The sequence below is a fragment of the Sceloporus occidentalis genome, unplaced genomic scaffold, assembly GCF_023333645.1.
Source record: "Sceloporus occidentalis isolate IW3139 unplaced genomic scaffold, rSceOcc1.0.p SCAF_20, whole genome shotgun sequence".
In the NCBI taxonomy this organism is placed as follows: Eukaryota; Metazoa; Chordata; class Lepidosauria; order Squamata; family Phrynosomatidae; genus Sceloporus; species Sceloporus occidentalis.
Genome location: NW_028317000.1, coordinates 15,302,403 through 15,314,921, shown reverse-complemented (window position 1 = coordinate 15,314,921; position 12,519 = coordinate 15,302,403). Strand labels below are relative to the sequence as shown.

Here is a 12,519-nt window from a genome sequence, read left to right as displayed (position 1 = left end):
GCAGTTCGACACCACTTTAACTGCCATGCCTCCAGGTTTTGGGATTCTGGGGTTTGCTGTTTGTGCGGCACCAGAGCTCTCTGATGCAAAAGGCTAAATACCTCCCCCAAACTACAAATCCCAGGATTCCATACCATTGCACCATGGCAGCTAAAGGAGTGTCAAACTGCATTAATTCTGCAGTGTAGATGCAGCCTTCCTCAGGGGCATGGGGTGACCTGGTGCCCAGGAAAGACCTTTGTATCAGAACTGTATATGCAAAAACTGTACAGTCGGTTTTTTATACTGGCTGGAAAGCTTAAAGATACCATAGGCCATGAAAAGGAGCCAGCGTGGTGTTAAGGTTTGAATGTTGGGCGATGAGACCAGGGTTCAAATCCCGTCTCGGCCATGTAAAGCCACTGGGGTGACCGTGGGCAATAAATCACACTCTCTCAGCCTCAAGGGATTGCAATGGCAAACCCCTCTGAAGGACCTTGCCAAGAAAACTCCCTGATAGCTTTACCTTTGGGTTACATAAGTTGGAAACAACTTGAAAGCACACCATAAGCACCTTTGCTTTCGAAATCCATACAACAGAGCACTGCTGTGAGCAAGCCAAATAGGGCCAACCGAGAGTGATGGAGTAAAGAAGCGGGGCTCAGATGGTTTGGGGATGTTTTAAACTTGCTCCTGTTTTCACACATGAAATGTTGGAGGATGCATTGAACTGATTCTGCAGTGCATGGCCCATCCCTTTCCAATGCACACAACAACAAACCCACAAATGTCACTTTTTAAACATTCATGGTTGGAACAATAGACTCCGGGGAGAAGTCCCCCCTTTACTCAGCCAGCGTCAAAGCCCCGGCTTAAGGGGAATTAACTCCGCCAATGGGACATCCCTTCTCTCAATGCCTTGTTGTCACATCTCTCCATCACAGATGCTTCCTTCTCATTTGCAAAGTGTGTCACAACCTGGCCTCATCTTTGTCTTCCTAGCCGCAAACATGGATGGGGTCTCGGTGCAGTTGGATGGCAAATATTACGGCAACTGGGTGACCTTTGCAAGTTGCACTCTCTCAGCCTCCGGGGGAGGCCATGGCAAACCCCACCATGGCCAAGAAAACCTCACAATGGGGTCACCATTAGTTGGAAATGACTTGAAAGGCACACAACAACAACAACAACAACAAGAGGGGAACCTCCCCTCGCACCCATGATGCACATCAGGGGTTCCCCTCCAGACTACCGTTGGGGAGGAAGGCTTTAACTCCCTCCGATCCATGTCTGCTGCGCCTCATAAGAATTATCAGCTACACCCCAGAGGTTGCTATTTGCATTCCTATTTTAAAACACAACAATGCATGCATGGCAGAGACACAGAGGCGCAGAAAACTTTGAGTTATGCTGCCCTACGTTTATTATATAGGGGTGGCAGCAGAGTCACATGAAAAGCAGGTGAGGTACAGTGCCAAAAAAATGCCAACTGACCTCACCATCCTCCACTAAGAAATATAGAAGCAGGCAGCCAGGAAACGCTCACCCGGGTGCGTTCAATGCCAAGTCCTCCCCTGCTCAGGGATAGGAGGTCAGTCACACTCTCTCAGCCTCAGGGGAAGGCCATGGTAACCCTGTACCATGTCACCCCTTGGTCTTCTCTTCTCCAAGCTAAACAATGATCAGAGGACTCTGTGGGCCCCCAAATCCCCAGTTGTGGGCCATATGTGTTCCATCATGGATTACCCGATTCCTCACTCCTGGTATTAATGCAAACCCAGGAACACACCTAAGTCCCCTTTCACACACATAGCAGCCGCTGAGAGATATTGGTAAGTCTTGCTGACAAAGCCTGGGACGATTTTGTGTTTCAAATATGAGGAGGAAAACACCCTCTCTTGCTTTTCAATCCACGGCGGAGTCGCATAGACAATTGGATGCCAATGTCTGGAGCGGCTGATGAATCACACTGTTTAAACCAATGCGCCCAAGCAAACCTTGTGCCTTCCTCCATGAGGAGCATAATATAACCTAACAACAAGCCGACAACAACAGCAATGACCTAATAAGAGCCAAGGCAAATAAATAGGTTCAGGAGCAAATATGGTCTGAATTCTCCCTCAAGGCCACAATGAGTGAACTGAGATGGCCACACTTTGGGACACTTCATGACACAACTTGATTCCCTGGCAAAGACAGGCAATAAAAGAGAGGCAATAAAAGAGGGAGATGTCAGTCTAGGACAGTGGTTCCCAGCCTGTGGATTGGGACCCCTTTGGGGGTCGAACGACCCTTTCACAGGGGTCGCCTAAGACCATCGGAAAACACATATTTGCACGTAGCAATGAAAATAATTGTATGGTTGGGGGTCGCCACAACAAGAGGAACTATATTAAAGGGTCACGACATTAGAAAGGTTGGGAACCACTGGTCTAGGAGGATGTTCTGGACACCAGTTCTTTAACAGAACAGGAACATTGCAATCCTCTTGGCAACCTAATATGTACAAACATTCATGGCAGGACCCAACAGGATCATGGCAACCCAACCCAGGGAAACACTCATAGTGGGGTCCACTAGGTTCTTGGACAGAACAAGAACATGACAACCCAACACTCATGGTGGGACCCACAAGGTTCTTTGATGAAATGAGACCATGGCAACCCAATGTGTGGAAACACTCATGGTGAGGTCAACCAGGTACTTGGACAGAATAGGATCATGGCAATCCAGCATGTACCAAACAGCTCCTTAGGCTGGCTGGGAGGAAGCCCTCAACTGAGAATGCAGGCAGAGGCAGTGAATTACAAGCAGCTAGAAAGCATCCTTGCCTGTGGGAGTCCGTTAAGAGGAAGGCATTGGTCAAGCAGTCCCAGTCGAGGGAAACGGCCCAAGGCTCAAAGAAGCCAGGAAAAAGGAAATGCAGGAGTCTGGAAACAGGAATGCTGGCCAGAAAACAAACAAGTTGTTCCCAGCAAGTGCCTTAGGCAACCTCAGCTCTTAACTAGCCTGACCCCAGCTGGTCCTCCACCTCAGAGCTTGCTTGCTGCTTGGCCTGCAGCCTGGCTGAGGGCCTTAGTTCTCTCTTTTGTGGGATCCTTTTGTCTGAGGCCTTAAGAGCCCAGCTGTGTCCTCTGTGTCTCCTCAGCTGCAGGTGAGTCTTGCCCTTCTTCTGCTGGCTGAGGTTGCAGTTCCACAGGAGCAGCTGGCTGCTCTGCAACAGGGAGAGCTGCAGGCTGTTACCTGTCTGGAAGACCTGCTTGGGTCCCTTCTCATCCTCCTCATCGGACTCTTCCTCCAGGTCCCAGTCCTGCAGCTCCTGGCCCATGACACACGATAAGACCCATCAGGTTCTTTGGATCATGGCGAGCCAACATGTAGATACACTCATGGTGGGATCCATCAGGTTCTTGGACAGAACAAGAACATGGCAACCTAACACTCATGGTGAGACACACAAGATTCTTTGATAGAACGGGGATATGGCAACCCAACATGTAGAAACACTCACGGTGGGACGCACTAAGTTCTTGGACAGGTCTAGGACATGGCAATCTATATGGAGATATATAGGTGGCACCTATTTGGGTTCTTTGAGAGAGCAATTGGTGGGACTTGAGATGCGAAAATTTGAGAAGCCCTGGAGAAACCCACTGCAAGGAAGCCCATGTTTGGGGGAATAAAAGCCCAGCTGGGCCCAGAAGTGGGATTTTGGCATGGCAGTGGCCCAGGCAGGGAACCTGTGTTAACCTCCAGAAACAAAACTGAAAGGAATTAGGAAGGAGGCATTGGGGGGAAGAAGAAGAAGAAGAAGGTGGCAAACAGGTTCTCCCAGCTCCCCGCCAAAGCCTTCTCCTCTTGTCAGCAAAAGATGAACCACTTGCCCTGCTATCTTGGCATGTTTTATAAGAGGTGAGCCCACAGGGAGAGGGGTGGAGGCAAGAAAGGGAATCAGCCCAACCACCAAACGCAGCAGGCGCTATTAAGGCAGCAGCCAGGAAAAAAGAAAAGAAAGAGATACACAGAAGAGAGAGAGAGAGATATGGGAGAAGGAAGAGGCCACGGTGTCTGCAGAGCTTCATGCTGAGTCAGGGCCTGGATCCGTCCCAGCACTTGACAAAAGAAAAAGCCCTTTGGGGGACTGCAGCGCTTGGCAAGGCGGGGGATTCTGGGAGATGGCACTTGAGAACATTCCAGACACTTGCAGTCCCCAGCCTGGCCATGTGGCTGGCCATAGAGGGGCAGCGAGTGGTTCCCAGGCTGGAAAGGCGGACAACCCACTCTGGGTTTGAGTCCAAACTTTCCCCAACCCACTGGGCCAGCAAGAGATATCATTAGACAGACAGATTAGATGGATTTATAGGACAGATAAATATAGGGATGGAACGCTTTGTCAGGATATAATTTTTTAGCAAGAGATGGATGGATGGATGGATGGATGGATGGATGGATGGATGGATGGATGGATAATGTAGATAGATAGATAGATAGAATAAATAGATAGGACCCTTTGTCAGGATATAATTTTTTTAGCAATAGATAGATGCACAGACAGATAGATAAGATAGATAAATATATAGATAGGACCCTTTCTTGGGATATAATTGTTTAAGAGATGATAGATAGATAGATAGATAGATAGATAGATAGATAGATAGATAGATAGACAGACAGACAGACAGACAGACAGACAGACAGACAGGACCCTTTGTCAGGATATAATTTTTAGCAAGAGATAGACAGATAGATAGATAGTTCTTAGATGACGCCTTTGGTTCCCTGAAGGGTTCTGGAGTCCATAAAGTGTCAACCAGCTGTTAACTCCATCCAATAATAATAATAATAATAATAATAATAATAATAATAGGTCAACCGAATAAATATTAAGCTGATAATGGTTGGTAAAGCTATCATTTTGTTTTATTGGTTTTTAAAAATAAAAACATGGGTGGAAAAAATAAGCCAGCCAAGGCTAAAAACGAAGCTGAAGCCAGCCGGAAGTCTCCGAGGCCGGGCCCAGGCTAAGCGGAGGAGATAAGCATCGCCCAAAGCCTGCAGATGCCTTTTGGGCGCATCCCTAGTCCTGAGCACGCAAGGCTGAGGTCGGTTGCCTCATGGGAACATTCCTGCAGTGCACACTTGGGAGAGACGCTTCCCTTGGGAGCACATGAGTGGCATGTCCCAGCAAAGGACTTCTTGGAGAAGACAGAGAAGGTCAGAGGGAGCCTTGCCCTTTGCAAAGCAGTGACTTTCAGGGGCAGAGATCCATCCAAGAGAAGGCCAGTGGCATGGAAAGTTGGACAATCTCAGAAGGAAATGCCTGCGTGGCTAAACACCCAGCTGCTCTTGCTTTGGTCCGTTGCATAAGTGGTTCTTGGCCAAGGATGACAGATCCCAGAATCCCTCCAACCCTCATGGCAACTAGGGATGCCCAAGCATACCTTTGTTGCAAAGCCCAGAGTGGTGCAGGGATGGAATTAGGACTCCTGCAATGAAGGCCCTATGGATCCTGGGGCACATCCCTTTCCCGCCTTGACCTGAGGGCTTAGGGCGGGTTTGTGGGATGTTCTCCCAGATGATCCTTGTGAGGTTGGTCAGGCTGCGCAACGGAGCCAAGGCCACCCAAGCTGATTCACAGGGCCGGGGAACGCGAAAGTCCAAACTGGATGTTGCAACACCCAGCATCCCTAGCTAGCCTAAGACATGCTAGGAGCTGCAGTCCAATAGCACCTAGAACAGGGCTTGACTCTCACCACTTCTGTCTATCACAAAGAGGGGTTGTTGTTTTTTTGGACTATAGCTCCCAGCATCCCACAAACAGCATGGCTACTGGGGTTGCAAAAACCCCCAACAACTTTACTGAATGCAATTGCTGCAACTGCAAATTCACACCCCTAAAACTCGCCTTAGAAGCAAGCAGCCCTACCAACCCAGGTGGGCGCATCTACACTGTAGAAATAATCCAGTTTGTCCCCACTTTAACTCCCATGGAATCCTGGGATCTGTAAAACCATGGCCAATGAATCAACTTTCTTTGCTGCTGCCCTGGCAAAGAAGGAGGAGGCGGCAGGCCTCTATTCCGGCTTCTCCTGTTTGCAGGGATTGCGTGTGGTTAGGGACAGGATGTGCCTAGACACATACAATAGGCCCAGAAAGGAGAGGAAGACAAAAAAGAGAGAGAAGGAAGAAGGGTGGAGACGGAGGAGAAAACAAAGGAGATGCAGAGAGACGCCTCTGCTCCCCTTCCTTGTGGAGAGTCCTAAAGGAAGAACAGCGGAGGCAGAGGGCTGGGTTGGGCTCAGAGGCCGAACCCGCAACCGACCGGCACGACACGTCCGTCCGCATCCGTCGCATGCATAATATATATATATGTATTTATGTATTATCTCCCCACCACAACCCTAGCAAGCATTTTGGGCAAAGGTGAGATTAAACCAGTGGCCGTCAGTTCCAAAGGCTCCTGTTTGCACCCATTGCATTGCACCATGACTCTAGAGACCAGGGTTTGAATCCCGACTCGGCCATGGAAACCCAGTTGGGCGAGTCACACTGTCTCAGCCTCAGAGGGCGGCCATGGCAAATTCCCTCTGAAGAAAAGTTTCACCTTAGGGTCGCCATAAGTCAGAAACGACTTGAAGGCGCGCAACAACAGCCTTAGAAGTCACACTCTCTCAGCCTCAGGGGAAGGCCATGGCCAACTTCCTCGGGACAACTTTTGCCAAGACAACCCCAGGGTAGTTTCACCTTAGGGGCACCATAAGTCGGAAACGATTTGAAGGCACATAACCACAGCAAGGGGTATCCTGCAACTTCTGGTCCAAGAAAGCAACACTTCCTCCTCCTCCTCCTCCTCCAAGCTCTGGCCTCCATGAGAGCTAAACTGAACAGAATCTAGCATAGCAGCCTTTAGAGGGCCTCAGCTATCCTCTCTTGCTGTCCTTACAACAACCTTGTGAGGTAGGTTCCTAATTATTATCTCCATTCAGTCATAAAGTGGGAGAGTGTCCCTATTGTCACTGCAACAAAAGTGAAAGGTAAGGTGAGTCATAGTTTAGCTTTCACCAATGGGCTATAATATTCATTATTATTATTATTATTATTATTATACCAGTTTGGAACCTCCAGCTCTAGAGGCAGTCCACCTTGGCCTATCTGATCAAAGCAACACAAACCCATACTGCCATGAATGGTGGTTGAAGACCAACAGACCATCAGTGACCCAAAGCCTGAGTAGCCCCTGGAGGACCCAAGGGCCACCTTGTGACCACTAGGCTCTGCTCCCACTGTCCTGAAATCTCCTGGGTCCACAAACTCTGTGAACATGGACTCGCTCAACCTTGCAGCATTTCCCAAACCGGTCGGTGGCTGTGAGTCACGGCCCAGAGTCCTTGTATAAGCCAGGCCCCAAAAGCCCAGAGTCAGCGTTTCCTGCAAGAGGGAGGGAGGGAGGGAGGCAGAGCTTTCCCACCAGATAGCAAGGCAAAACCGGCCAAGTTACTCTGGAGTTGGGGCGGGGAGGAGGAGAAAGGAGAGGGACAACCAGGAAAGGGAGCCTGGATTGTGCCCTGAAACAGGGTGGGCCACCTATGGCCCCCAAGGCTAGTTTTCAGAGGACCCTAGACTTGGAAGGGATCCCCCAAAGACCATCCAATCCAACTCCCACCTGCCATGCAGGAATACACAATCCTTGCCTCTCTGTTTAAAAGCCTCCAGAGAAGGAGGCTCCGCCATCTTCCAAGGCAGCAGCATCTTCCACTATCAAACAGGACGTTCTTCCTAATGCTGAGGTGGAATCGCTTTTCCTACAGTTGGCATTCATTGCTCCATTGGGTCCTGTTCTCTGGAGCAACAGAAAACAAGCTTGCTCCCTCCTCAATACATAAACAGGGCTGCCATATCACCTCCTAACCTTCTCTTCTCCAGGCTGAACATCCCCAGCTCCCTAAACTGGAGGGTTCGATGGTTTCAAGACCATTTATGTTGCCCTTGACCCTTAATGTCTCCCCAAGAAGAGGGTAAATTCCCTCTTCTAAAAGCCTTTGGGGCATCAGTTCACCTTTTAAATAGTACAAACCTCCTCTGAACAAATCTTGCCAATGTGTACAGAGATCTTGTCGCACCTTTGAGACTGACCGAAAGAAGGAAGTTGGCAGCGTGAGTTTTCATAGGCTTGGGCCGACTTCCTTGGATGCATTTGGCACTTGCAAATGGCACTAGCATTTGACCCCAATGGCTTTTGGTCAGTGCCATAAGAAGAAGGAGACTTAAGCCTACGAAATCTCATGCTGCCAACTTCTTTCTTTCAGCTTAGTCTCAAAGGTGCACAAGATCTCTTTACATACTGGTTTCACAAACTGACACAGCTATGTCTTTGAAATCTTGCCAAGAAAACCCCATGATAGATTTGCTTTAGAGTCGCTGTAAGTCAGAAACCACTTGTAGGAACCCAACAACAACAACAACAACAGCAACAACAACAACAGCCCTTGGGTAGCTATGGGTCAGAGGGAAAGTATGGAGAAGTGAAGACAGCAAGTGCCCACTCTGAGAGCATAAGTTCTGGTGCGCCCACTGGACAATGTCTGGATTGGAGGAGTCCAGGGTGTCCAGTGAGGGCCACATTTGGCCCAGAGGATGCATTTGGGTGGCCCCATGTGGCCCTAAGGTAGCATTATGCTCCATGAAGCTTCCAGCAAGCGTGCCACAAATGTTGGCATCACTAGGGTTGGTGCCACCCAATGCGGTAACTCATGGTGCCACCCCCACGGAGCTCCTGGGATGCAGATGGGGAGGAGAGTGTCACACTGCAGGGCCCATCATCCTGCTACCGCAGTTCCCTCCGGCTCAGATAGCAAAGGTGGGATGCTCCCAGACAAGAAGAGTGCTTTAATTCCTGAAGGAAAGAGGGGATCAGGAAGAACGGACAAAAGCGGAAAGGAGCGAAACACATTGGGATGGGGAGGCTGTGGGGCAGGGAGAAATCATCATCAACATCTATTTAAATCCCACCTGCTCTGACTCCCCCCCCCCCCATGAAAGGGAAGTGGCATGCCAAAAAGAGTCCCCCCATTTTGTGCCCGGTGTCACCCCTGTGCAACCCGCACCCTCTGCACCCCCTTAGTGATGCCCCTTCAAAACAGGATCAAGGTGGGATGGGGATGAGTAGGTGTGAACCCTCCTTTAAAGCCATGCTAGTCGAGGGATTCTGGGAGTCACAGTCCTCAAAAGGAGCTTTGCCAGCCACTGCTCTGTGCCCTCCTAAGGTTCGAGGAAGAGCCAAGGGAGAAAGGAAAACAGACGACACTCTTTTTACGGAGCAGAGCAACAGAGCGAGGAAAACCAAAGGATGACACAAGCCCTTTAACCGAACCCAGCTGTTCCATGTGGGAGGCAGGCGAAGAAGAAGGAGCATTGTGAAAGACAACCCTTTTCCCAGCCCAAAAGTCATTTTTCACGCACCCAAAACTTCATCTTCCCAAAAGCCTCCTTTAGCTTTATGGGGGTTTACTTAAAACACTTGAAAGCAAATAAACAGCATTGGCTTCAAACCACAATGGAAGGGAAGGGATGCTTTTTGGTGCAGCGACAAATTGTGACAACTTCAGCAAAAGTGCCTTTGTGTGTATGTGTATGTGTATGTGTGTGTGTTGACACCACCCCATTCTGCATCTCTCTGCTCTGCTGCCAACTTCTTCCCCTGCCTTTGCTCCTGTGCTTTTTAATAAAACAGCCCCCTGACAGGTCATGGTTTGGCCAGAAGAACCTTTTCCCTTTTAGGAATGATACACTTCGCCGGTTGAGTTTCCAAAGACCAGGCTGCTATTTGGGGGATACAAAATGTGTGACGTCCAAAGCACAACTCCTTATCATTGACAGGTGAGCCATCTCTGCTTTTCCAGGTGAGGCTAGAACACATAATTCTATATCAATATAAATACATCCTGCTATATTCACCCCCAATTGCAGTCCTTATGCACCCCATTTCCTTGCAAACAAACAAATCTAAGCAAACCACAACCAGCAAAGCTTTGCTTTGTTGGAACAAATGCACAAAGCTTTAAGGTTATCACAGCATTCTTGGTAGCAGGACCTTTTGTGCAACTGAAGTCAAAGGCAGACAAATGCCACACAACAGAAAATGGCTGGGTGGCCCTGGCCAGAAACCAAGGAAAGAGACCGTTCTCCCCCTTGGAAATAATCCCCCCAAAACACAGCGGCGAAGGAGAGATTAGGCAGGGCTGTCATTACTCAAGAAGCCAGTCTTTGGGAGGAAAAGAAGGGATCGCCAAAGACGGCACCCGTCTGTTTCTGGAGGCTGGCAATTGTGGGCATGTGTGTCCGGTGGCATTTCCAAAAGACAAGTCGATCTGGAGAGAAACAGACCCCAAAAAAGACTTACCGGAGAGGGTTACCAAAAAGAGGAGTCCGCTCCGAATCATGGTGCGAAGAAGGGATGGAGGATCACTTGGGTTTTGAAGCTGCCACTGTCAAGTTTGTAGCCAGACAGGAGAGGAGATTCTGGAACGAAAGGGGATCAAAGGAGCCGTCCAGGCGACCTCTGGTCCGAAAGGGCGAAGCTAGGGGTCATGCCAGCCGAAGGGGGCAACGCAAAGGGGTCTCCATCCTTTGGCACAAGACCAACCGCCGTGCCACGCTCGAGGGGTCTTTCTTCTCCAAAGGGGATGCGCCGGTTTCGTAGCCCCGGCTCGGTTGTCGCGTCTCGGGCGTTCTGTTTTGAAACTCCAACAACCTGTTCTCTGCACACATTGCCAAAGGGAGGAGAAGAGAGAGAGAGAGAGAGAGAGAACGTTAACCTGTTTGGCAAGTTTAAACAGGTGTTTCTCCAAAGGGGGGGTGGCTGGCGGATTTTGGGTATAAAAAGGCAAAGGAGTTCACCCAGGGTGCCAGAGAGGGGGATAAAATGCACAGCAGCGGAGGCAGTGGCCAAAGGCCAAAGGCCAGAGACAAGTATTGCTCTGTCACCATGTGCCTTCAAGTCCTTTCCAAGAGTTTTCTTAGCCAGGTAGAAGTATAGAAGTATAGTGTCTAGATCAAGGGAAGTCATAGTGCCACTCTGTTCTGCTCTGGTCAGTCCTAATGTGGAATACTGTGTCCAGTTCTGGGCACCACAATTCAAAAAGGACATTGAGAAACTGGAGCCATGTGTCCAAAGGAGGGTGACTAAAATGGTGAAGGGTCTGGAAACCATGAAGCCCTGTGAGGAATGACTTAGGGAGCTGGGGATGTTTAGCCTGGAGAAGAGAAGGTTAAGAGGTGAAATGATAGCCCTATTTAAATATTTGAAGGGATGTCGTATTGAGGAGGGAGCAAGCTTGTTTTCTGCTGCTCCAGAGACTAGGATCCAATGGAGCAATGGATGCAAGCTCCAGGAAAAGAGATTCCAGCTCAACATTAGGAGGAACTTCCTGGCAGTAAAGGCTGTTCAACAGTGGGAGACATTGCCTTGGGGATTGTGATGGAATCTGCTTCCTTGGAGGTCTTTAGGCAGAGGTTGGATGGCCTCTGATGCTTTGATTGAGAGTTCCTGCATGGCAGAATGGGGTTGCACTGGATGGCCCTTCTTGGGGTCTCTTCCAACTCTATGATTCTATGATTCTAGGTTTGTTCAGAGGGGCCTTGCGTTGCCTTCCTCTGAGGCTGAGAGGGTGCGACTTGGTCATTGGTCACCCAATGACTGATTCGGACCCCAGGTTGTAGCCCAACGCTCAGACTACTATGCCGCACTGGCAACATCGTCCGACACATGGCAAAATAAAGGGAAATTTGGCCCTTTGCAAAAGATTTGGCTGGATGTGTCTCATTTCACCTGAGTTGCAAGCCAAAGTGGGGATCTTGTGAGCTAAGCAGGGCCAAGCCTAGTTAGTACTTGGAGGGGAGACCCACCAATGAATACCAGCCTCTGTTTCAGAGGAAGGAACTGACAAGACCACCTCTGAATCTCCCTTGCCTAAAAAAAACACCTTACAACATTCATGGGGTTGTCTCATATATTTTTTATATATCCTTATAGTTTTTGCCCTCCATCCCTCTTTGTCAGCCAGGTTGACGCCCTTCTCTGAACTCCCTCCACTCCTTCTTATTGTAAGCTGCCTCGATCCGTTGGAAGAGGCGGCATATAAATAATAATAATAATAATAATTATTATTATTATTATTGGAGGCTATAGTTCTACTAAGGCAGGACAAAATATATAGTTTTGCACCATTGCAACACTGGCTTATGTGTTCACTTCTGACAGACATGGCTGCTAGGTTTCATCGCCTCAAGAGTTTCCCATGCTGGGGACTTAGGGGGCTGATGGGAGTTGTAGTCCAAGAACAGCTGGCAAAAGTCCACCTGACTGCTTTATTTGGGCCCTAACAAAATGGTGGCCGTTTTTCTGAAAGGGATACTTTGCTCTACTGGAAGCAGAATCCAGTCTCTTACTGGGAATAGTGGGGAGGGCTTTTAATGGAGTGTGAGAAGCAGCATTCCAAAAAGCAGGAAAAGGGCTTGTCAATGGCACCTGTTAAACTGTTT

The 12,519-nt window shown here is 49.1% G+C and overlaps 1 protein-coding gene across 1 annotated transcript in view; it reads right to left on the bottom strand.

The window, feature by feature from the left end:
- NECTIN4 (nectin cell adhesion molecule 4) overlaps nt 1-10,459 on the bottom strand; it is a 36,452-nt gene extending 25,993 nt beyond the window's left edge. The window contains exon 1 of the mRNA XM_089483530.1: nt 10,379-10,459. Coding sequence (XP_089339656.1) covers nt 10,379-10,418 — 40 coding nt within the window. The 5' untranslated portion in view covers nt 10,419-10,459. The remainder of the gene's footprint in view (nt 1-10,378) is intronic.
- Between the last annotated feature and the right edge of the window lie 2,060 nt (nt 10,460-12,519).